At 37.5% G+C, this 26,997-nt stretch overlaps 1 protein-coding gene across 1 annotated transcript in view; it reads left to right on the top strand.

The window, feature by feature from the left end:
- cbc (protein CLP1 homolog) overlaps nt 1-26,997 on the top strand; it is a 64,853-nt gene that overhangs the window by 23,542 nt on the left and 14,314 nt on the right. The window contains exons 4-7 of the mRNA XM_083134835.1: nt 1,784-2,003; nt 4,350-4,520; nt 8,507-8,697; nt 23,569-23,788. Of these exons, the coding sequence (XP_082990961.1) occupies nt 1,784-2,003; nt 4,350-4,520; nt 8,507-8,697; nt 23,569-23,788 (802 nt within the window). The remainder of the gene's footprint in view (nt 1-1,783; nt 2,004-4,349; nt 4,521-8,506; nt 8,698-23,568; nt 23,789-26,997) is intronic.

A 26,997-nucleotide genomic window follows, 5' to 3' on the forward strand; every position in this document is an offset into this window, starting at 1 on the left:
TATAACAGGAAGCATCATTGTCATGCTGATACAGGCAATCGTCACCAATGAATTGTTTTATCGTAGACTGGACAAAAGTGGTCAAAATTTCTTTGTACCCTTCTGCAGTTAGATTTCTATTCTGTTTTGCGAGAGGGTCCATTCCATTCCATGAAGAACACCCCCACACTAATGCCATTTCCTCCAAATTTCATTCTGGCAGCGATTGTTCTCCAGGCATTTGCCACCCACACCCTCTCATCAGACTGCCAAATAGTAATGCATGATTTGTCATTCCAAACCACACGTTTTCAGTCATCCACAGTCCAGTGGCATCGTTCTTACACCACTGAAGGCAACACTTATCATTTACAGCAGTGATGTTTGGCGGGTGCTCGACCATGGAACCCCATTTGTTACAATTCTCTACGAATAGTCATGGTGATCACTGCACAATCCATAGCACTGCAGAACTCCTGGGTGATGCTTTCACACAATGACTGGCGATTTTCGCGAACCACTTTTTCAATGCATGAGGACCCTTTATGTCATTATATACGACCTACCCAACCATGTTAGTGACGTGTCTTAACAGTCACTAACAGTTGACTTGGGAAAATAGAGAACAGCTGAAATGTCTGATCGATATTCTACTTATGTGGCAACCATTAGCTAGACCACATTCACTCAACCCCTTGACATACCCATTCTGCTCGCACTTCTCATTGATCAATGCATAGCTTTATGCTCCGTTTATATCAAATAGTGTATATTTTTCAATGTGGTTCTGTTAACACATTCTTACAAAAAATACATATTATGTAAGGGAAATTTCACACAAGCTACAAGTGAAGAGTGGCAGATGACAAATGACTTATGGACTTGACATGTGTTGCAAGTAACAGTCTAATGAAACAAAGAGCTTAAACACTAGAGTGCTAGCCACTTGATATATTCAGATATGCCAAGAAAGAAATGAGTTTGAATATATCAAATAGCAAAATTTACTATTAAAAATTCTGCATAAATCATCCAAAATTGATTCCTTTAGTAACACAAATATTTTACTGAAGATAGTGATGGTGATTGCATCCCTGGACAGCAGGTCCAGAGCCTACCTAGCAACTTTTCATCGGCATTGTGTCCCATTGGAATTCTCTTTCAAGAATGGAGTCTGCTACTACTGCATGGGAGCTCTGCAAATTAATTGCCCCCAAAATATAATTGTCCACAATATTTTTTTCTGCCACCACTACAACAGTCATTAAAGTCAAGAAAAAAGAATTAAAATCAACAAATAGGTCACAAAGTCATTAAAAAGGTCAAGATTATTTGCTATCACAATGACTGATGTATTGATTGATTGATTTAGTTCATTTTACTTCACTTTTATGGCCTTTTGTCTAATCACAAAGATGAGCCTCAATGGACAATCACAAACATGTTGAGATGACAACAGGAGCCAAATGCAGTCCAGGATGCATTAATAGATAAGGCAAGTCTAATTTGCTTGTTAAATACATTTTCAGTTTTCATCTTAACTGGCATTTTGGTAGTGGGTTTTCATTAAATAGATGCTTATTTTCTTAATTGCTAATTTCCAACTTTACCTAAGTAGGGGTCGGATAAAGATTAAGAAAATAAAAAAAAGGTCATGAATTTTGGATTTGTTATTTTGGTAGGTACCCTGTGAAAGTGCATTATTGTTGGGGAAGATTATATTAGGTGCAAATTCACGGAAACTGCCATAGTTGTTCACAGTAACCAAAGAATTATTTTACTATGAAAGTTGTGCTGTTTGCAGGTAATGTATTTGAATGCCCATGCAGCTCTTGAGCAGTTACGCAGAAAGGCAGAAACTGAGAATGCCCGAGGTCCAATAACCATGGTTGTCGGTCCAAGTGATGTAGGGAAGTCAACTCTTTGTCGCCTCCTCCTGAATTATGCAGTGAGAATGGGAAGAAGGCCAATTTTTGTGGATTTGGATATAGGCCAGGGTGCTATTTCTGTTCCAGGAACAATTGGTAAGCAGTTCTGAAGTTTCATTGCCTTTACATTGTCTTACATTAACATTATTTCAGTTTCCAAAGGATTGAAACATATTGTGCAATAAGTTATGAAACAGGATTGAAAACAATAACAATAGTAGTGCTTGAGAAAAGAAGTGCATTTGTATATTTCTTATCAGATCATTAGAAATAAACAAAATAAATTTATGTTAAATACGAGGGTCACTATTTATATTTTGAGCCTAACAATGAAAAAACAGGAATTTGGCATTGAAAACTGCTTTATTGTTTTTCGAAGTATTCTCCTTTATGGTCAATACACTTTTGCATTCGTTCGAACCATTTGTCAAAGCAGTTTTTCCAATCTTCTTGAGACACCTCCATAATATGGTTTTTGAACGCATCAACGGCGTCTTCCGCTGACGAAAATCGTTGTCCACGCAATTTATTCTTGACATTCGGGAACAAGAAGAAGTCATTGGGTGCCAAATCAGGACTGTACGATGGATGACCCATCAATTCGATTTTTTGACTCTTCATAAAGTCGTTTGTTAGACGAGATGTGTGACAGCTGGCATTGTCTTGATGAAGAATGATCCGACGGCGTTTGTTTGTTTTCCGTATTTGACTGAAGACCTCTGGCAAACAAATTGTTGTGTACCATTCAGAGTTGACCGTTCTACATTCCTCTAAAGACACAGTTGCCACATGACCAGTTTTCCCGAAAAAACAGGCGACCATTTGTTTCGATGTGCTTCGAGTGCGAACAACTTTTGTTGGATTGGGTTCATCTTGAAACACCCATACAGTCGACTGCTGTTTACGTTCCGGCTCATATGCATATATCCATGATTCGTCACCTGTTACAATCTTATATACGTCTTTTGAAGCACCACGATTGTATTTATTGAACATTTGTTTTCACCAATTGACGCGAGCATCTTTTTGAGTTTTTGTCAAATTGTGTGGGATCCAACGAGAACATACCTTTCTCACAGCTAAATGATAATGTAATATTTTATATATGCTGGTGGAACTAATTCCTATGGTTGCCTCAATCTCACAGTATGTCACATGACGATCTTGCAGTATTAGGTTTTGCACAACATCAATGTTTCCTTGACCAACAACTGATTTTGGACGACCTTCGCGAATCTCGTCGGTGAGCGAATGGCGGCCACGATTAAATTCGTTATACCAGCGTTTCACAGTGGCAAAGGATGGGGCTTCATCGCCAAATGTGGAAGTAAGTTGATCGATGCACTCTTGTCTTGATAATCCACGTTGAAAATCGTAAAAACTCATCGCACGAAAATGTTGACGAGTTAATTCCATTTTATTGTTGTCGTGCAATCTCCAAGGCAACATAAACGACACAAATGAAGCTAATGACAAAACATTTGAAGTAAGTTACGGTCAATAATGCCAGACGATTCCGTGCAAATGTCAAATCCCGCCTAACTTTAATCAGTGTTGCCAAGGCTCAAAATATAAATAGTGACCCTCGTAGTAAATTAATTTTCACTTGCTTCATTTTATTGGTTTTTCCGGCAGAAAGAAAATTGATACAAATAGCTGGTAGATTTTAGCCAACCATTACGTTTAAGTTTCATAAAAAGAGGTAACCAGAAAACTATATCTACTCTGTTGTTAAATATTTTGCATTACACTAAAAATGGTGGTGGTGCCTCAATAGCATTGCAACTGAATTTTTTTGTCTATTCATTATGTTATAACAAGTAACAAGCAATATGTATTTCTTTTGTTTATATTTTGCTGTGCTATTTTCTGTTATATTGAGAGTTGATTTGGTCAACTTCCATCGAAATTCTTGAGTTAAATCACAGCCTGGGCATGGGTGTTCTTTGTGAGTGTCCCTTCATCTGTTTCATCTAATCATCACTCATCCTCATTGTTGCGATGAGCCAAAAGTGATAGAAAAGCAACATTAAATTTTAAAAAAAATTGAATTATATTTAGACATGCAAACATGTCCAAAAATTATGCACTTGCTATTGCATCATTTTATGACAAAATGTGTAGGAAAATGTACCTAATACCTTTAAAAAACATCAGAAATGAACATTACAGTGTGTAATCTCACATGTTACATTTGTGTCAAAATTGAAATATGATGTCCCAATTTACCACAAAACATTTTTCAGATTCAGCATTACATTATTTTACTGCTTAGTTTACATTCAGTACAGATCCACAAGTAGATGCAGAATACCTTAGATTTCAGGTAATACTTTGTTTTCTTATACTAGCATGTTGTGAGAATTCTTTGCAATCTTACACTTTATCTACAGGCATAGACATACAAGTGGTTCATTCACCTTTTCCATGATCTTATTTCAGGAGCTTTGCTAGTAGAACGCCCAGCTTCTGTGGAAGAAGGATTCTCGCAGCAGGCTCCATTAGTGTATCACTATGGCCACAAAGCAGCTGATGGAAATGTTGCCTTGTACAACATGTTAGTGTCTCGTTTGGCTGAAGTCATCCAGGAGAGAATGCAAGCTAATAGAAAAGGTACCATTCTTATTCCTTAGAATAACAAAATTTATTTTCTGTGAAATCTGGATTTCACATTCCAAGATTTTATATTTTGCAGAGTAGTTGTGTTGTACGTGAAAGTTTGAATATATGTGATTACTGCAATGACCTCATATTCTGATATTCATTGACAAACATTTTCACTGTATTTTATACGTAAATAGAATTGGGATTCCACTACTTACATACATATGTCTGTCCATCTATCTTTCCGTCCTTCATTCAAAACTCCAGAAAACAAAACAAACAAAAAGAGAAAGAAATTAAATGAGCTTCAATTTTTAGAGAAGAAAATTGTAACTATAACAGTGTTTGGTGCAATAAGGGAAAATCCTGAGCAAATAACCATAGAGATTTTGCAGTCATAAAGGTGGAATTTTTATCACTTCAGAATGAAAAGGGTCGCAGGACTCAAACTCAGGTTTCTGGTATACCGTGCCATTATTCTACCAACTGAGCCACTCCTGGTTTTGCCTGATTTTTTTTTATCTCTTTCTGTTTTTCCTGTGTGAAATTGTCAATTTCAGAAACGTTTCCAGGCCATAGCCTTCGATTTGGATGAAATTTTGCGTGATAGTTCAGTCATTACTGGAAGGCTTTACCACGGTCCACTCAAGCGGGGATGCCCAATCCTGAAGGTTACATGAAATTTCGATTTCCACTCTCAGCCAGCCAAAACTTCCTAAGAACAATGCCTCTCCGGTACCAACTCAAATTTCATGTAACAACTGTGTAGTGGCACTGGCGTCTATTTCTTGAATCATGGTGTTATTCTCCTGCTAGTGAAAAGAAAAGAATTCCCCTTGCAACATTTGTACAGATAAAGAAGATGGTAATTTGAATTTGTTCACCCAATTTAATGATCACCCTGTATCACCTGAATATGCATGGTAGTCTGCAAACTTACCCTCAGTACCATCGAATTAAACATAGGGAAATTTCTGAGCATAGGGACAATGTTCTGTCTACAACAAATTAGTATGGTGTGGAAATTTCTGAGTAAGGTTACCAATTAAAATCACTTCACAGATACAGATATCCAACATGCACCCAGATGTTTCCTCCACTGAAAGAGAATGGCATGATTAATACAATAACACTTATGATGTATCTACCTAAATACCATTGTTTATTAGGGAGGAATGTAATTCGAAAGTGCAAACCACTGTTTTATTGTGACCCAGATTAATATTCAAATCATACAGCAAGATTTCAAACACACCTTTGGAAAGTTACCTTACTTTTATACAACAAAACTCACAACTTTCTTTTACCACATGTGACCTCCTTTTAGCGAGTGTGCATGTATCCTTATACATAAATGCTTCATGAGCATACGGCAAACTGAGTCACGCTGAAAAGTTTGCTTCTTGCATTAGATTTATAACCCTAAATAAACTCTACAATTTTAATTAAGTGAGGTGTCTTACACGTTACTCTAACACTTACAAAATGCTAATCGGGAAGGAGGTATTCTTTACCATTACCCTGCAATGTAATTTTCTGAAAACAATATGACATACGTCATATAGCAACACTCTACATTTTATACATTTATGACTTCAAACAATGACAAAATTTTATATCTTTTGCATTACACATAATTCGTGTAAATTACGATTATTATTAAGTCCAAGCGACGGGAGATACCTCTATTGTGTATCATGCACTTTCATTTCCTTACTACCTTCACGCCGGCAATATAATATTCATATCATGTGATGTCATTGAATGGAGTTTAAATAAACGAGAATATCGTATGGAACGCAATGATCACTGAAAAACTTTCTAAGTGATTAAACGTATTTCAAGTACACTTCAGAGCTGCCTTGGTTGCGGGAAAATACCTAGTCAATATGGCTGCCCAAAACAACAAAGAACCGCACACGCATGTCGGCTATGCATAGCTGCTATCATTAGTACTCACCGTTATTAAGATTCTTTCTGTCATTTACGCATAATTAGTGGATAACTTGTTGGCTGCACTTTCCATATTTAATGGAGACGAAAGTCCTTACCTTGGGACGGTGTCTGTGGCAAACCTGGTTTACACTCCAATCTTTCTTCGGCAATGGTTCATCTGTGAAACCACAATTCATGAAGATATTGTGATTGGGCTTCACTGCAATTCCTTGTGTTTACGATGACCAATGTTACGACTTATCTCCATGTCTCCTTGATGCAGATGCTGAAAGATTTCTTTCCGCCGTTTTAACAACTTCCCGTTCTGCATTCCACCATTGTTCCCCTCTCCCCCTCGCGTGCCAAAGTTCCGCCAGATCCTTGTTTTTACTCTTAAATGAACGAACCATCAATCCTTCAACAATTATTTCATATATAAATTGTTAATATTATAAATGCATTTGCGCACCCATGTACAATTTGCAAGTCATTGTTTGTCTGAACAAAACATCATAATCAAAATTCTGTTCATTACCGTAAGCTTAACTTCTATGATATTAATGACATTGATAAGGTTGAGCTAGCACGATGATAGTGCCTGTTTGTATCAATTTACATTAACAATCATTTATTTTTAACAATTGAATACGTCGGAAACGAGAATTTTGCCATTTTATCTGTATCACATACGAGATACATCTGTTGGCAATTTTGTGTATTACAACTACGAAACCTCAGACAACCGGCATTTCTCTGCCATCTAGCAGCAACTCTGCACACTAAACATAATAATTTTACTTTGTGTATACAATGGACGTTTTTCTTCATTTTTTGTTATTGGTTCTTCTCATTAATTACATCAACAAAATTATAAATTACCCTTAGAATTTGAAATTATGACAGAATCGTCACAGCTTGGAAACACAATATTATGTTCCCCTGAAAAATAGTTCCAGGGGAAGAATGTGATGCTGACCCCAACTTCAGGACTCAATAACTTTGGAACTATTGATCACAATCCAGTGATCTTTACACACCCAACAAACCTCCACCCAAGAAACACATCCATTGTCTCAAAATACTCACATCTTCTTTACGTTAGAAATAAAAAAAATCCAAAATATGCCTTAAAATGCATATTTTGTGTGCCTGGGAATATAACTGTAATCCACCAGGAACTTCTTGTTAAGTTTTCTAGTCACTCTGATATTGGCTCAAGAGATACACATTGAGTTGCATCTGTATCGAACACACAATTCATGTTATATGTGGCTGAAGATAAAAAAAGGAAAAATCTCCAGAAAATGGTGGAATTTTGAAATGGTAGAGCACAATATGGATGCGTGATATCTGTTGCACACTACATAATAAGACCTTTCCCTAATGCATGCCAAAATACAAACATGTTATTGCAAGGCACTTGTGCATAGTAGAAAGTTTATTGCAATAGCAGACCTTTTCATGTAACAACACAAAATTTGGCCTTAACCTTGCAGAAAATCACGAACAAAGAAGTAAAGGATTATAGCTGTAACTGTGGAAGGGATAGGAAGGTCAAATAGTTAAGTGGGAGAGAGATATCTTTTTATTGTTATCAAAATCAAAACACTGGGGAAATTCATCAATTTTTAAATAAAGCTCAGTAAGATTTACACTGCTTTTGAAGTAAATAAAATGACAACTGGTGATGACATTGCTAAAAAAAAAAAAAATTGAGTTGGAAATATTGCAACCTTGATTTTACATATTTTAGGGAACCAAGTAAAAAACATTAAAATGTGGGAAAAACTCAAAATCTGGGAAAATTAATACCATGAAGATTGATTGTATAACGCAGGAAAATCTACAATCAGGGTTCCACTGTAAACAGTCCTCTATGTGTTAGGTGTTTCTGAGTGTTCTCCCAAGTCTTGCTTATTCCATCTTTGACTTATTTATTCTCCTTGTTAAACCTATCCTTCAGCTATAAACAGTGAAGTAAATTTGAGACTCCTGATTATACCTCACTTCTTGTTCAATACATAGAAGAATCTAACACTATTATTTTGATTTTATTTCAGCCAGTGTATCTGGTGTGGTAATCAATACATGTGGTTGGATAAAGGGAGAAGGATATAAGCAGCTCACACACATTGCTCTGGCATTTGAAGTAGATGTAATATTGGTGCTAGATCAAGAACGTTTGTTCAATGAGCTGGTTCGAGACATGCCAACCTTCGTGAAGGTTGTGTTCTTGCCAAAGAGTGGAGGGGTAAGTGAAGAAATTATATATTTTGAGTATAGTAAAAAAGAAAATAGAATATAATAGAAAAAGTATTTTTATTTACTGTAGAGAGAGAGGCTCAGCGTTAGACTTCTTTACCACCTAACTCTGGAAATTAAAGTTACAATATATATATATATATGGGTTGTAAATTAAAAAGCGGCAGCACTGTCAGTAAAAGGTGATGTGTGGAGTGCCAAAAGTAGCCGGTGCAATGAGTGTTGTTGTGTGTACTGCCCTAAAACATGTTACACAAAGGTAGAACAGCAATGTGGATAAAATCCAGGTGGCCGGTGGCAAAAAGCACAAGAATGTCATCAAAACTTGCACGAAGCCTGTAGCAGCAATGCCTATCCCTATCTGATGGTTGCACAATTGGTAACTGCATTTCTTAAAGAGATGTCAGTGAGAACAATCTCAACATGAGGAAAATTGCATCATTCTGGGTTCCATTTACCACCATTGTGCTACCATCAGATACAGCTATACGACGCACACTTTTAGAAGCGATATCGGGCAAGGTCACTCAGAGGGTGTGCGTGGCGACCAGCCAATTGCAGGAGTGCAACGTTGTACAGTTAGGAGACTGCGGCGTGGAAGTTAAAACCCGTGTTCTATATTTTTCTTACGTGCAAGAAGTTTTCATAAAACTCGCCACTTTAAGGTTTATCATAAGATGAGGCAAGACATTTTGAACCTGACTGTCCAAGTCCCATGAATTTCCTTCGCCTACAGCCGGAGTTATCACTCCTTGAAGAAACAAGGGAAACATCACCTTTCATTTCCTTCCGCCAGTTTTTTCGTTGCCACCGTGTTGACGCAGCTGAGTTGTTGTGTCTAGGGAAAACTGTGGGTGTTAAATTCGCCTCGATATAAACAATGACCCTTCATTGTTCTGGGCGTTCTCGAACATTGAAAGTCTGGCTCAGTTTGAGTTCAGCATTTTCGTAGCAAGGCCGGTGTAAAATTATTCGCTTATCGTTCACTCGTGCGCCTCAAAGAACAGTCGTGAAAAAAATATCGTACAGCCCTTTCGTGCAATAGTGTGTGTTCCGTGTGTTCTTTATATTTTAAATAATGTCACTCTCGAAACCTAGCACCAGTAGTACAGGCACAAGGGTAAAATAATACATTCACAAGGGAGAAATATTATTTTTAAAGTGTATTCGTACTTTAAGGAATTGGCGTCGGAAGAAGTGCGTGCTGGAACAATGTTTTCACATAGTAGAGAACTTACGGCTAAAGCGTGTGGTGTAAGTGTTCATACTGTGTCGCGTATTGTAAAACAGGGTAAAATATCTACCAAAGATATCGGTGAACCCCTATTTAAATCTCCTGGGAAACATGCCAGAAAACAGAAAAGTCTTACTAGCTTAGATGACTTCGAAAAAGATGTACTCCGTCGTACAATATTTGAAATGTATGACAACGGTGAATATCCTTCTATCAAGAAACTTAAGTGTGTCATGAGGGAAATAATTAATTTCACTGGTTCCTCTACTTCTGTGGGGTTAATACTAAAACGCTTGGGCCTCAAATATAAGAAAAAACAATGATGGGCGTAAATTTCTGTTAGAAAGGGGGTTATATAGTTGCCGAGAGAATTAAATTTTTGAGATCTAACTTGCGCTAGCTGTTAGTTTGGCAACAGCGCAGTAGCACTGGCTGGGTATTGGCGGAACTCATGTTCCTTCTAAAAGCGTACGCCGTATGGGTATTGTTGCTACAGGCTTTGTGCAAGTCTTGATAACATTCTCGTGTCTTTTTGCCATGGCCTACCTGGATTTTTACCCACAATCGTTGTTCTACCTTTGTGTATCCTGTTTTAGGACAGTACACAAAATTGTGTTAATTTCAACTTGACACACACACACACAACAGCACTCGCTGCATCAACCACTTTTGGTACTCCACATATCAGGGAGATGCAGTCTGGCGTTCGGAAAAGTTCGGAACCATTCGTAAACCTCCAAGGATGACGTCAGCCACGGGACATCTCAAAGACGAGCACCAGCAACGGCATAGGAATTCACATTTCTTCCGTGTTTTCGGAAATAAATTTGTTTTAAAAAATTGAGTGAATGTTCTGGAGTGTGTGTGTGTGTAAGTAAATGTATATGTATAGAGTAGACTATATCTAGTAAACTGTGTCACTGAAGGTTAACTATCAATAGAATTAACATGTAATGAAAAGCGGGAAAGTCGGCTCGGAGCTGGAGCAGAGGTTTGTTCAGAATTTTCTATTTGAGTGGTGCAAGTTCGTGTTTATGGGGGTGAAAAGGTATATTTAGAGCCAAAATGACCACAAAGTTGTCGTTTTAAAAAAAATGTGTGGAGTGTTAGGGCGAAGTTGGAGGATAAATCACTGGGGCAGAGACATTACAACTTCATGTTTTATAATCCCAAAGTTGCTTTTTTAGCACTTTCATCCTGTAGCGTCTGCAGTTTCTTTATTTGTTCTTCAGCACATTTTAATTTCTTTTTCAGAGTTTCCAACTCACTATTTTGTTGGAGATTGGTCATATTGGGTATATTTCCAGTACTCAGTCTCTGAATTACATGCCATGCAAATTCTTTCGCGAGGAGACAACTCTTCAAGTCTTTCCACTGCTCGCTTTCGAATCTGACGTTTATTGGCACGTCCACTTCGATCAATTATGTCATTTGGCCGTTGAACACTACTAGAATAGTACAATTTACCACACAACCAGGCAAATTTAAACATGGTATAGCATTTTTATTAAGCTGTGGTCTACACAGGTAATGCTCAGCAGTTCTGCTTTTAAGTTCCGTTCGTAATGGGCATCCAGAAAATGCGACAGCACACTTTCGCTGTTTTGGTGTTAACAGGATCTAACCTCTTACACTTTGAACGTGAAATTGGGACTTTTTTTTAACCACTTGACTCCTCTGTTTTCAAGCTCTAACTTTGTGTGCAGGAACCATCTCAGTATGTGTGTTTTTCCATTGCTTCTGATCCGACATCAAACCATCTGTGTACCAAAAGTGTTTTTACGAAGCTGTTACACATGCACGATATGGACAATCAACTCGACAACGGGAGATTCAAACTGTGGGCCTGGCCTGCGAACTGGACACAGACAGTTCTCGAATATTTCTCTATGATTCGAGCCTGAACACCACTAATATGTCTTGTCCTCCCATGTTTGCAGCTCTTATTAAAGCAGAAACCCACCAAATTGTTCATATTCAGGCGTAAGCACTCACAAGTGTTCAAATGGTCTGTCACAGCTTCCGCAGTCTTGTCACACATCGGCACGAAACAAAGGAAGTCTTCTAGAATACAGCTGGATCACGAAATAATTAATGCACAGTGAAAACCCTTACTTTCCCAACACATCTAATGTTTCGTTTCCCAATATGATTAAATGCTTACTCATTTATCTCCAGTGACGTGCCAAAGGGAGGGTTGGTGGGATCATAGCCTCATTTGAGTCGGTATTCCTTTAAAAAATGAACGTCAAAGACAGGAAAAGATGGCAAAATTAGGACTGATCACCAAAAATAGTAAGGGTAACCACTCTCCCTTCCGAAAATCCTGGGAACGCCACTCGTTATCTCGGACACATTTTTTAAAATCAAGTCACCAGAAGTTTTTATCATTTTGTATTGGAGACTGAAGTAAAGTGCCTTGTACACGATCAAATACATCATGTACAAGTCCTTGAATTGAACGCTTAAAAGGAAATGACGTCAGAGACAATGCCATTTTTTTCATTGGATCCACTGTCCGGTCAAAGAATATATATTTAGGAATGTTTCTAAATAACGCATATTTATATCCTCATTATATTCTAGAATGTTCCGCAGATAAACAATTCATAAATATTGCCAGTAGTTCGACTCCTCTTATTCAAGAACATTCCCTCTCGCGTCTTCCAGAGATTAGAAATTACAACGAATCGCCCTACGTGTGGAGCTACCATTGTTGTGCAGCTTTCAAACGCTGACAAGTCTCTACGTAGTTCTCAAGTTCAGTTCTCAAGAAAAGTTTACGTGCAATATTATCAACAACAGAGTTATAGAACATTCTCCGTCTTGCCTTGATAAGTATTTCTCTCCTTAAATTATTGTCATATTATTCAAGAAGATAAAAATCTAATTTTTAAACGTGTAAACTGAAAAAAATCCTGATGGGGCTCGAGTCACCTGATCACCACCTTGGATACGCGCTAGTAACAATAACAGGGTTATAGATCATTCTCAGTCTTTTCTCGATAATTATTTCTCTCAAATTATCATCACATTCAAGTTGCCGAAATCCTAATTTTATCTACTGTAAACAGAAAAAAATCCTAAATGGGGTGGGAGGCTCGAGCCCTCTGATTCCCACCTTGGATACGTGCTATTAACAATATAAAATGTTATAAAACATTCTCCATCTTGCCTCGATAATTATTTCTCTGCTTAAATTATTGTTACATTATTGAAGAAGCCGCAAGCCTAATTTTATCTAATGTAAACTGAAAAAAATCCTGGAGAGAGGGGGTCAAGCACCCTATACCCCACTTTGGATGCATGCTATTATCAATAACAGGATTACAGAACATTCTCCGTCTTGCCTCGATAATTACTTCTCTCCTGAAATTATCGTCACATTATCATATTTCACACAACAAGAAACCAAAATCCTCATTTTATCTAGTTTAAACCGAAAACTTTCGTGCCTGCTTTTGCTTACACCTACTGTATTTCTTGCGTTGTTCGGGCACAAAGCAACAGCACATTTGTGCAACATTTTCCTGAAATGTTATTGTTGTTGCAAAAAAAAAATCCACTATCACAGAAGAACTACAGAAAAAGGAAACACAAGGCAGATCCTATAACAAGCAGAAAGGTCAGTGACAGCGTCAGTTCTGTCCCGTGAGTGACGTCAGGGTTGGGACCGCCCACGACCCTCTTTTTTCATCTTCTGGAGGGAAGACTGCGCTACTTTCTCAACTATATTATATACTTACTTTGCCACATATCAACATGGGCCCCAACTGACATTGCTCACTGTCGGATAGTACATGCACGGTGTTATCACCTTTTCCTGACAGTGTTGCCACTTAAATTTACAACCCACATATTTGTAACACACTGCAATGTGTTTGTCGACTGCCCCCCCTCCCCCCAATTTCATCCAGGGTCAACGTCAATGTCTCCCATCATGTTTCCCGCCAGTTCAGATGTAGGGTATGTGGCATATGACAGCTTTTTCGACATTCCACACTACACCCCTTCCACCTCATACACAGTGTGCAGCATTTTCGAAACATGTTCATATAACATTATTTCATCGTCTCCATGTGAGGAATATGTTCCCCAAGTATTGACCTGTATTTATGTTACACCCTGAAGATGAATGAATTTATTGTAAATGAGAAGTAATAAAATTCTAAGAGAGGATATAATTGTAAAGGAATATACCTTGTTTACAGAAATGACTATGGAGTATGGAGTACAGTGGCATATTCTAAATTATCTGGTTTATTGCCAGTAAACCAACTTTTTTCATGTATATAGACATTTCAGCAAAATTTGAAGTTGGACTTCTGATTTGTTTTACTTGTATGCCTGCATTGGTGTTTTATTTCTATTATATATAATTAATATGTAATAAATATATACAATAAATACAGTAAATAAGGTCAAATTTTCAGAATACGCCACTGCTGTGTAGTCACATGATACTGAGCTTCCTCTCATTGTATTAGTTAGTGTTATATCTAATTCCAATTTATTAGTGGTTTTATTGTGACAAGATTAATCCTAGAAAAATGTATGGGTATCATTTAAGTGGCACAGTTGATGCTAATTTAAGATCTCAATCAGTAGTACTATTAGGGCAAGGGTGCTAATGGGGGGATAACAGAGTGGACTACACCATCAAAATTTTGGGGAGTATGTTTCCTTAAAATAATATGAAATTCAACATATATTTATTTTTCTTAAATACATATATGTAAAAATGCATTACATCTTGGCAACATGCTACATGTCTGATGCGGTGTGTGTGTGTGGGGGGGGGGACAGAATATATTTCCTTAATAATTAATTTACTTTGGCTGGTAACAAGTCACTTTTGCTATTAGGTGCACAATATTTAATCCATTAGATTTTAGGCAGGGTGGGGTGGACAGATCAAGTGGAAAAAAAAAATTGCTTTCAGTAATAGGATGGTAGTAGACAAGCTGTCATAATTAAATACTTCGTGGGGATTATGACACGATTGGAGAGGGGTAGGGGTGCCTTTGGACTTTGAGGGGATAGGCACCCCTGTATTGGGATATGAATAGGAATTATGTTTTGGAATTTCCATTAGCAAGGACATTTTCTAAATGACACTAGCTTAAATACTAGGTGAGTAAGTATTTTACTTCACTTATTTCTGTGTTTCTTCATGGAAGGAATGTCATGAAAGGACCCATTGGGCTTTCTAGATTTAAAGCTCATAGTGTAAATGCAAACTTTACTAAATGCACTTCAATGGCACTGTGAAGCAGTTGTGTTACAATACAAGTAGAAATGGTATGTCCCCTCAGAAGAATATTGAAGCTTTGCTTAAACGCCCAGAATGTCAGAATGTTAGTTTCGTGTATGATCAACTTCCCCTAACATTTTATGCTAAGTTTTGCTTCTGTGCTCCAGAACATTTCAAGTTTCCCATAGTTAAAAAAAAAGTCATTTAGAAATGGGCTAGTGACTATTTGAGGGAACTCAACACTTTAGTTGAATTGCAAAATGTGAAGCCTCACACAATAGGTCACCATACTGTAGACCAAGTCAAAACAGGTCTTCTCCATACTATCAGAAGTGACATTTGCTAAGTGTTTCTTCTTGTTCTTTCACTAAGGTAGAAAACTTCAGAACTATTTGACAGGAAATGATATACTAAATTCAGAAGTTTGGTGACTGAAGAAATCAGGAGGTTTCAGATACACCGATATGCCTATATTGGCCGATACCGATAGAGTACCGATTAATTGTTCCCATCCCTAATATTTAGTTTCCAATTAGCTAATTTTTATTTTTTCTGATACTTTTCTGCAGTTGCTTCTCTCCAATTAATCCTCCAATATGCTGGTGTAAAACAGTGTAATATTTAGTGCTGTTTGTTTTCCTTCTTGTCATTCACAGCTGACAAATATGTGTTCCATTCAACACTAGATACTTTAATGAATATGTTTAAGGAATCAAGAGCATTGTGTTCCAAAATTATTATAATCATTATCGGTTTTTCATAGTCATTTGATTTCCCTTATATGTCGGGTACAAGGACAAAGCTTATATGGAAATAAACAACAACTCGACAAGTTTACATAGTGTGCCTTATAAATGTTCAATGTGAGCACCTTTCGTGACAGCACACATCCATCCGGTAGTTCAATGCTTCTCAATGCTTTTATTTGACACGCTTGCACGTTCCAGAAGTTTTCCCTTTGCAGACACATCCAGTTGTTTGAAACTTATTAAACCATCCACGAATGTTTACTTCCGAATCGCTGTCAAAAAGCTCCCTTAACTGAAACAGCGGAACCACACCTTGCAAATTCAATGACACAAGAGGACTTCTGCACGGCAGTCTCCATCTTGTAATACCAGGATTGCTACGCATCTGGAAATGACAGGAAATTTTGCAGATCATCTGGAAATTACATGCATTTTGGAGACTGAGATACACTTCTGGATTCGGTTCTTGTGAGTCCACTCCCAAAAATGATTCAGTTTAGAAACTTGTTTATTTCATTCTTGTGATTCTCAGCCTTGTGCAAAATTATGGTTCCTTCGAATTTCTGTAATAAATTTTCACTTGTATAATACTAGATATTAGAAAGAATATCAAAGTAAAACTTGCAGTCCTGATTTGTGATTGATAACTAAAGTACATTGACAATATGATCATAATTATCGGAAAGGTTGGTGAAGATGAGGTTATTGTCTACAGGGTGCACGAGTAGAATTGGCATGGAAAATACATGAAGGAAAAACATCTCTAAAAGTTCTAATTTGAAACATTTATTGAAAATTCTAGAAACAAGAGCAAAGTATAGATTGAACTTATTCAATTATGGCCTCCAGACGGCCTTGGAAATGAGAACAGGGGCATTTTACAACCTCAGGAGAAATCTTGAAATGCCTGGCAGATTCTCTTCCTCAGCTCACCTTTATTGTTACAGCCAGTCTTATTAGTGATCCTTTCAACCATGCCCCACACATAATAGTCAAGAGGATTGCAGTCAGGTGAGTTTGGAGGCCACATATAAGGGGTAACATGGTCAAAAAAGTTATCCTCAAGCCACTTCTGAGTTTTCCTGGCTGTGTGTGCTGGTGCAGAATCTTGTTGGAACACGTATGGTCTTCCTGCGGCAACTTCTTCAATCCAAGGCTTGATTACAGTCGCCAGAACGTTTTGGTACACATTTTGGTTAACTCTCAGACCTTCTTCAAAGCTGGGGGGGGCATAACATGCCCATCACTGCCGATGACACCGAAGGGCATGATGTGAACAGGAAACTTTGTTTTCATGACTCTGGGCACATCTTTAGGACCCACAGCCAACCATCTGTTGTTCTGCCTGTTATGTTCCTGATCCTGGCAAAAGTTTTTCTCATCAGAAAAAAAACACATGTTTGGCTCCAGAGGATGCTTGATTTTATGCAAAAGTTTCTTTCTCTTCACGAGACATGTCATTTTCATCTTTTCAGTAAAATGCTGTCCACTCTGCATCTTGTAGGACTTATTGCGAAGATTTTCTTTCAAACACAGTGCTCTCAGAATGGCCCAGACGTCGAGAAATCTCACAGATTGAGATGGAGAGGTTGTTGTCAAGTGCTGCACATTTGAAATGACAAGGTTACTTCTCACCCTCTGTTCATCTATCTGTAATTTCCTGTTTAAACTTGCACACCCTGTATTATTTTATAGATCTTAGTCTTGTTGGCATTACCTATACTATAGAATTGCTATATGCAACAAAAAATTTTCCAGATGCTGTGTACTTATAAATGTAAGCAAAAAAGCAGCATTTTCTACGACACTATAAATCCAACAGAAAATTAAAAATTGTGTATATTGTGGAGATCTGTTATGGTGAAATAATCTACCTCTCTTACCTTAGCCTGAAGGTTAGATGCACGTGATTTTAGCACCCAATACATTTGATGCCGATTGTAATTTTACATTTTACTCTTCGAATTTCCATGTGTTCTTGTTTTTGTAGAATGAAATTTGCTAACATGAAAGTCGTGTAAGTGAATATTCATAATAATTAAGGGATTATATATTTAATTGAAAGACACAAGGTTCAAAAGCAAAAATCATGATGATAAACTTATGTGGAAAATTTTTTTGGACTGAAAAACCTGGAAATCAGGGAATTTCATAATCAAAAATTTGTAGCAACCCTGCATACTACATACATATACATACATGCGTCTACTGCTTACATATTGCCCTATGTACCAGGTGGTTATAATTAAAGTGATGGTGTTCAGAGTGGTACAGCACGGGCTGTAATGAGAGTAGCAGTCTGAAACTTCGTAGATATGCTAATGAAGCAAATGCGCCCGCGAATTATGCAAAAAAAAGTTCCAATTCTCGCCACCATGGTAAAAAATGGCACTGTAAGCAGTCAAAACGTGGAATTTTCCGTAACTCTGACGTCAAAGTCGGTGACATTGCCTAACCATTGTGTGAGCTCCCTGGTTGTTGTTGGTGACGCTTGATGCTTTTTTTCCTTTAGTGATGTGAATGTTCACCGGACATTAAAAATTTGAATTTTTCCGTGTGAAAGCAATGGCTATTGCGAAGAAAGACCGTGCACTGCTAGTGAACTTGTTTTACCAGAATGGGAGCAATAGCAACGCTGCACTGCGGAAATATCGCCAACAGAAAGGGCTGAGAAGAGGGCCGATGCCAATTAATGGGCTGAAGAAGATGTTGAAGAAATTCGAGGAAACATATGAATTGGGTGTTGCACCAGGGAGAGGAAGGCAGCCCATCCCCGTGGAAGTTGTGGACGAAGTTACTGTAGCTGTAGCTGACCGTGCAGCACATGCCTCAACTTCTGCAACCAGTGCTAGAGCTGTGGCATATGAATTGTCACTCCCCTGGTTAACAGTTTGCAAGGTTTTGCGGTGTATGGTATACCTACAAGATTCAAACTGTGCACCAATTGAAACCCCAAGATATTCCACAATGCCGTGAGTTTGCCAATCTGTTTTTGGCATGCATGGAAGTGGATGACATGTGGCCGGGGAATATTCTGTGGACTGACGAGGCACATTTTACTCTGGACGGTGCAGTGAATACTCAGAACTGTCGCATATGGGGTTCCACTCGTCCACATGTTGTGCAGGAACAACCATTGCACTCAGTTTACGTGACTGCTTGGTGTGGGTTCACTAGCTCTTTCATTCTTGGTCCGTTTTTCTTTGAGGAGATGACGACACTTTGAGAGCCTGTTAGGTGTACAGTGACATCTGCACGTTATAGGGACCTCCTTGTGCAACACGTGATTCCAGCTTTGCAAGAACGGAACTGTGAACACACTTTCATTTTCATGCAAGATGGGGCAACACCTCATGTCGCTCGCCATGTGAAAGATTTGCTGCGAGAAAACTTCACATCATCTCTAGGCAGTTTCCAGATGCATGGCCATCCAGATCCCCTGACCTTAATCCATGTAACTTCTGGCTGTGGGGATATTTAATAGATCGTGTCTATCAGGAACATTTCCAGTCTCTGACATCTGAAGGCTAGCATACAACGACATGTCGCTCAGATTTCACCAGGCATGCTGCGAGCAACCGTCGACCATACCGTGTTACGAATGCAGTATGTTGCTAAATTGGGAGGCCATATTGAACAGTTCTTGTAACCATTGTTCTTATGTGTTTGATCTTTCCTGCCTTTTTCCTGTAACTATACCACGTTTTGACTGCTTACAGTGCCATTTTTTACCCTGGTAGCGACAATTGGAACTTTTTATATTTTTTATTTTTATTATTATTATTATTATTATTATTATTATTACATAATTCGCGAGTGCATTGCTTCATTAGCATATCTACGAAGTTTCAGACTGCTACTCTCATTACAGTTCGTGGTGTACCACTCTGAACACCGTCACTTTAATTATAACCACCTGGTATTAAATTATTAAATCTGGCAAGCCATCATATCTGGCAGGCGTGTTGATCCCTCGCACCGGTGTTCACAGCCACCATACAAGAAACGATTTCAAATGTAACCTTCCACTCTGCAACACACAAGCATGTCAGTCGTCGTTTTCATGTTTTGCTGCAAAAATATGGAGTGCCCTACCTAAGAGTATGTCAAGCATATCTAAAGTAGAATCTTTCCATAATGAAGTAAAGAATTTTCTTTTAGCAGAGCAGAGATTGTGTTCAAATACTATGATGTAACTTGTATGTTTATGTTACGTATTTTGTCTACGTCTTTTTTTTTAATCTTATTTTATTTTTATGTTGTTGCCTTTTCACAATTTTTGTATCATTTTATTCATACATTTATTACAATTACTTGATCAATAGATTCTGTAACTTAATCGTACAGTTTATTGTGTACTGTATTAATATTGCAACCACATATGTATAAGAATTGTAAATAGAGCAGAGCCAATACCGATGCCGATACCATACAAAATAACAAAGGCTAGTTACCGAGTCATACTACCTCGTCACATGACTAGGCACATATTTAGAAATATATAATTTGGGGAGCCAGTCCGAGTCAAGTGTCTCAGAAATATAATAATAAAATTGTTTCTATTTAATACGTTAATATAATTATTTGTAATAATATGAAAATTAGTTAATTAGTACTTAATTTCTCCAATGCATATGTAGTAGTGTTGTATGTAACCACAGACTAAGAAACGGAGGATAGACAACGTTAATATGTATTTTGTTCTTTCTATCTTGACTAAAAAATATTGTTATTGCATCAATAGTAAAAGGATGCTATAAAATCAGAGATAAAAGAACAAATATTCATAATCTAGCTTACGTGTAGTTAAGAACGCTAAAATTTGTGTAAAACAACAGTCATGGCAAGGAAATTTATGTCAAAAGAAGTAAAAAAATTGAATATTTATTGAATAACAAAAAGAATGATGGTACGTCCATTTGATGAAAAGTAAAGTTACTGATAAGTATTTTATGTACATTATTGTAAGTAGTGGTGTACATAAATCTTTAGAGGGGCCTCTCCAATGGTGTCGCCGTCGCCTTGTAATCTATAGATCGCGGGTTCGATACTCAGTGGAGGCACATAGTGGTCTGGATCCCACTTTAAAATGTAGGTCCAGTCCCGATTTGCTTATCTTTCTTAGTACTGTCATTCAAAGCCGTATGTTCCCAATCTAATCTCGGCGAAAATTATTAATTGATTCATTTGCTTCACGAGGGTCACTATTTATATTTTGAGCCTAACAATGAAAAAACAGGAATTTGGCATTGAAAACTGCTTTATTGTTTTTCGAAGTATTCTCCTTTATGGTCAATACACTTTTGCATTCGTTCGAACCATTTGTCAAAGCAGTTTTTCCAATCTTCTTGAGACAACTCCATAATATGGTTTTTGAACGCATCAACGGCGTCTTCCTCTGACGAAAATCATTGTCCACGCAATTTATTCTTGACATTCAGGAACAAGAAGAAGTCATTGGGTGCCAAATCAGGACTGTACGGCGGATGACCCATCAATTCGATTTTTTGACTGTTCATAAAGTCGGTTGTTAGACGAGATGTGTGACAGCTGGCATTGTCTTGATGAAGAATGATCCGACGGCGTTTGTTTGTTTTCCGTATTTGACCGAAGACCTCTGGCAAACAAATTGTTGTGTACAATTCAGAGTTGACCGTTCTACGTTCCTCTAAAGGCACAGTTGCCACATGACCAGTTTTCCCGAAAAAACAGGCAACCATTTGTTTTGATGTGCTTCGAGTGCGAACATCTTTTGTTGGATTGCGTTCATCTTGAAACACCCATACAGTCGACTGCTGTTTACGTTCCGGCTCATATGCATATATCCATGATTCGTCACCTGTTACAATCTTATATACGTCTTTTAAAGCACCACGATTGTATTTATTGAGCATTTGTTTGCACCAATTGACGTGAGCGTCTTTTTGAGTTTTTGTCAAATTGTTTGGGATCCAACGAGAACATACCTTTCTCACAGCTAAATGATCATGTGATATTTTATATATGCTGGTGGAACTAATGCCTATGGTTGCCTCAATCTCACAGTATGTCACATGACGATCTTGCAGTATTAGATTTTGCACAGCATCAATGTTTTCTTGAACAACAACTGATTTTGGACGACCTTCGCGAATCTCGTGGGTGAGCGAATGGCGGCCACGATTAAATTCGTTATACAAGCGTTTCACAGTGGCAAAGGATGGGGCTTCATCGCCAAATGTGGAAGTAAGTTGATCGATGCACTCTTGTCTTGATAATCCACGTCGAAAATCGTAAAAAATCATCGCACGAAAATATTCACGAGTTAATTCCATTTTATTGTTGTTGTGCAATCTCCAAGGCAACATAAACAACACAAATCAAGCTACTGACAAAACATTTGAAGTACGTTATGGTCAATAATGCCAGACGATTCCGTGCAAACGTCAAATCGCGCCTAACTTCAATCAGTGTTGCCAAGGCTCAAAATATAAATAGTGGCCCTCGTATTTTACTTTGCTTTTTGTGCCTCTTTAGGCTAATTTGCGAAGATGGGGATGAGTGATGATGTGATGAAATTGATGAATAAACACTCCCAAACATCCATGCCCAGGCTGGGATTTGAACCCTGGCATCGTAGTGCGATGTGCTTTTGGCAAAAATAAATAGCTATCATTGGCCGATACCGACAGTCACATGAAAGACAGAAGTGAAGAGGATATGTATAAATTGCTGATTCCCCTTCGCGATTGAACATAGATAAAATAAAGCTAATTTCACAGTGACCTTCTTCCCTCTTTTCCAAAAACTCTGCAACTACCTGACCTGGCATTAGGGTGGGGGGGGGGGGTTAAAACATCCACCTATCTTGCCACCACGAGCTTCAAGCAAGAATTGGCAATGAATGGTTTATTTCCCCACAGCATTAACTAAGCAGTTATATGCCTTCATAGTCACGTTTGGGTTCAGCTTTCACTTACACATGTCATCTGCTTCCCAGGAGGGTGGGGTTTTTTCCAGTGTTTCTAGGAAAATCTATGGGACTTCCTGTGCTGGTCTCCCAATCTGTCACAAGCAAGAGTGAACGAACATTTTAAAAGGACAAATGTTGAGACGAGCTGTTTCCTTTGCCTGCTCTTCTAGCCACTGAAAATCTTTGGTATCGGATGGTATCAGTAAAAGAAAATCAACCGATACTCACCGATGCCAGTATCAGCTCAGCCCTAATTGTAAATTTAAATGTAATCCATGACACGGGTTAGGTGGCAGAACAACCTTAGGCTGAACGTCACGCACACAAATAAATAATTTGAATTTGAATTTTGAATTTTAATACACCTACGCTGCTGTGAATGATGGGAAACAAATTATAAGCACTCAGGGTAGTAAACTTTCACAGCCGTTCTTACCATACATTACAATGTAAACATACACCTTCGTCTGTTGCAATATACCAACTACTTGAAACCCTGATAACCATTTTAGGACATGCTGTGCATATACCTCCTCCAGAGTTCTAGTTGAAGGTGGGTAGACCAAGTGACATTCCAGTCTTGACTGCTGCTGAACTAGGGTATTATTGAAATGTGAATTTTTCAAAATATGTTTCATATGTGATGCAGAAGTGATTTGTATCTCTTGTAGGTGGTGGAACGAAGCTCGTCTGCAAGAGCTGATGCCAGGGATTCAAGAGTGAGGGAGTACTTTTATGGACTTAAGACACCTCTTTATCCCCATTCCTTTGACGTACGTTTCAGTGATGTCCGCATATACAAAATAGGAGCCCCATCTTTGCCAGATTCTTGTATGCCCCTTGGAATGAAAGCAGAGGATAATATGACTAAATTAGTCACAGTTCAGCCAGGTAAATTGAGGTTCTCTTATGTTCTTGTTCAGAGGATTATCCAGAATTTTCCATTTTGGTGGTTGTGAGATCAGTGTAACTGTAGAGCCGGAAATACCGTAAAATGCACTTTTGTGAAAAATCGTATGTGTGGTGTTCAGGATGTGTAGATAAATTATGGTTATTCTTCATTGATAAAGAATATAATTGAGGTCTCAGGTTTGAACCCTGAGTAAGCTATGGGTGAATTCCTTCATCATTCATGCATGATTCATTCTCATTCTTACAATTAACCCAAGAGGTAGTGAAGCAATGCAAAAAAAGAAGACAGAAATGTAATTGATTACTGTCCTTTTTGTTGGTCGTGAAATGACAGATATTAGGAGGAATGGGCTACTGCATGGGCATTGCCAGAAATTTTTGCAAGGAAGGGTCAGGCAAATTGATACAAGTAAAAGTTGAATAGAAGAAACAATAACAATGAGTATTATTACAATGGTTATTAATGCCATTATACAATAATAAATATTATAAACTAATAAAAACAAATTTTATTCTAAATAAAAATAATAATAATAATAATTATTATTATTATTATATAAATGTAGAGACTCGATCCACAAAACGAGTGAATGCCAGCACAACTATTTTCCATTACTTCTTTTGCATTTTGATATTAACTTTTGCATGTCTCGTTCAAGAAAAGGCTTTAAATGATAGGTGGATTTTTTTCATAAAGTTTGTTGTATGACCTCACAACTGTAATTATTAGAATTTTGAAAACAATGAAACCATTTGTTCTTTTGATGAAATTGTAGAATATAACCTTGTTCCTGTATTTTTCACTCAATGTTTTCGATCCAATGCATTTTTACTTTGATTATTCTGTTCGGATACAAACTAAATTAACTTTATTTCTGTTCTTAACAATAAGAGTAACAAAACTTTTGGCTTTCTTGTATCTTTAAATGAACGATGTCAATTTCCAGGGGGAGTCTACCAACCCATTCGACCCCCTCCCAACGCCCATGGTCTACTGTTAATGTTTTGGCATTTTAGAAATTTAAATTCACCTTACATATGTGCATTTTAGAGTGCAAATCATTTTATCTTCTCATTATACTTTTTATTGTTAGATGAAACCACTTTGAACCAATGTTTGAACATTGTAACAATCAAAGTAGTTCAGAATATTTATAAACATTAATATGTAAGTATTATATTAAAACTCTACTATTCTATGAGAGTTTTCGTTCAAAACATAAGCTTCCATACGAGATAATCACAGTATAGCTGTCATTTACTATCAAAAGTATTTTTTTTGTACAAAATATTTGTGCAAAATAAATGTAAATTATCAATTTTTGAGATTCACAACACTCCTGAACTCTGAACTCGCATTGCTGTATTGGTATGAACTCGACCCTATATTGTTTAATGAGTTCTCAAAATTGCAAAGGCATGAAACTAAAGTATTTGTGTGTGTAAGATCAAGATCAAGTTTTTGTGTCACCTTATTTTCTCCACATACAATTTATTGCAGTGGAAACCAATTTATTTATTGAATTGGCTTTATTGCCAGACAAGGTTAGGTGTTACTGGTCTACCACCTAATGAATTAGAAAGAAATTGAAGGACAAGACAATGCAATGGAGTAAAATGATAAGACAATAGAAACAATAAGAGCAGTGAATTAGAAAATAATAAGTACCGTATTTGGCGCGAATATAAACCACCCCTGCATATAAGCCGCATCCTAAAATTTGAAGGAGTGAAAAGAAAAAAGAGATGATACTCGAATATAAGCTGAGCAAAGAAAAGAAAATTTACCAGCAGATTCAGGGAAATATAATTAGGTAGGTACATATTTTATTTTATCATAAATACAGTACATACATAATACAGTATCATTATTGAAAAATTAAGGTTACAATTCTGCAGCACATTTTTAACAGCATATGATTTGACGAAATGTCATAATTTTTTTAAGGTCTCAAATATATAAGACATCCTAATTTTTCACAATTGAAATTTGGATAAAATGTGGAGCTTATATTCGGGCATATGGTAATTAGGTTAAATAAAATTAAAATTAGTATCAGGTAACTTGCAGAGATTTTTGGGTGTTTTGACAGTACTGAAGAGGTACAAACAGTGAGATTTACTGAAGCACACCAAATCTTCTCTGGTACAGTGAGAATGTTTAGGGACAGACTATATCAAAATCACAGAGAAATAAAAGCTCAATATTGTTATGAATGACAGGAATGGGTTTATTACTGTATAATACAAGGGCACACAAATTAAAAAAAAAAGTATAAAAACTTGATGTCTTGATCATGGCCCTGCAGTGATCTGCCATTCTTTGAAGCTATTTCAGAAGCTGATAATCATGTTTTAACCCTTCCATGACTCCCTTTCCTTGAATCCTTGAAGATGAAAATAGCCAAGATCATGTACGAGGTTTGTCCAGAAAGAAACCAAACTTTCAAATTTGCCCAACAATGAAACAACCCACGTTTGTTAACTTACTAGCATCGCGTTGAGGGATCCTTTAGAAGCATTATGTTGTTGAGTTTACCAGAATACATTGTTTAGTTTTTATACTGTGAGCCTTTAAGTGAAGTTGTGTTGCATGACTGCAGTTATTTTCTGGTACACAGATGAAGATACTTGAAGAGCAACGTGCGTACGTCAAATTTTGTTTCAAAAGTTCAAATTGGGCAAGACATTTACAGAAACACTTAAAATGAAGCATATGGGGAAGAGTGTATGAGCCGGACACAGTGTTATGAGTAGTATCAACGGTTCAAAGCAGGCAGAACATCCATTGAAGATGATGCAAAACCTGGAGGCCCATCAACATTAGGTGATGATGTGCATGTTGTGCTATATGATTACGCCCCGCGTGGTCAAAACATCAACAAGGAGTTTTATTTGGATGTGATGCGTCATTTGAGGGAGGCTGTCAGGAAGAAGAGGCCTGCAGCGTGGGCAAATTGAACGTGGATGCTCCATCATGACAACGCACCCGTGCATTCAGCGCTCCTTATTCAAGAGTTTCTCGCCAAGCCCAACACACCTCATTTGGCCCCTGCAGACTTCTTTTTGTTTCCCAGATTGAAATCCACCCTGAAAGGATGCCGATTCCAGTTCATTGAGGAGATTAAGGAAAATTTGCTTCATGAGCTGCAGGTTATTCCCCAAAATGAGTTCCAGAATGCATTCCA

Source organism: Lepisma saccharinum, chromosome 14 (genome assembly GCF_977018435.1).
Source record: "Lepisma saccharinum chromosome 14, izLepSacc3.1, whole genome shotgun sequence".
Taxonomy (NCBI): Eukaryota; Metazoa; Arthropoda; class Insecta; order Zygentoma; family Lepismatidae; genus Lepisma; species Lepisma saccharinum.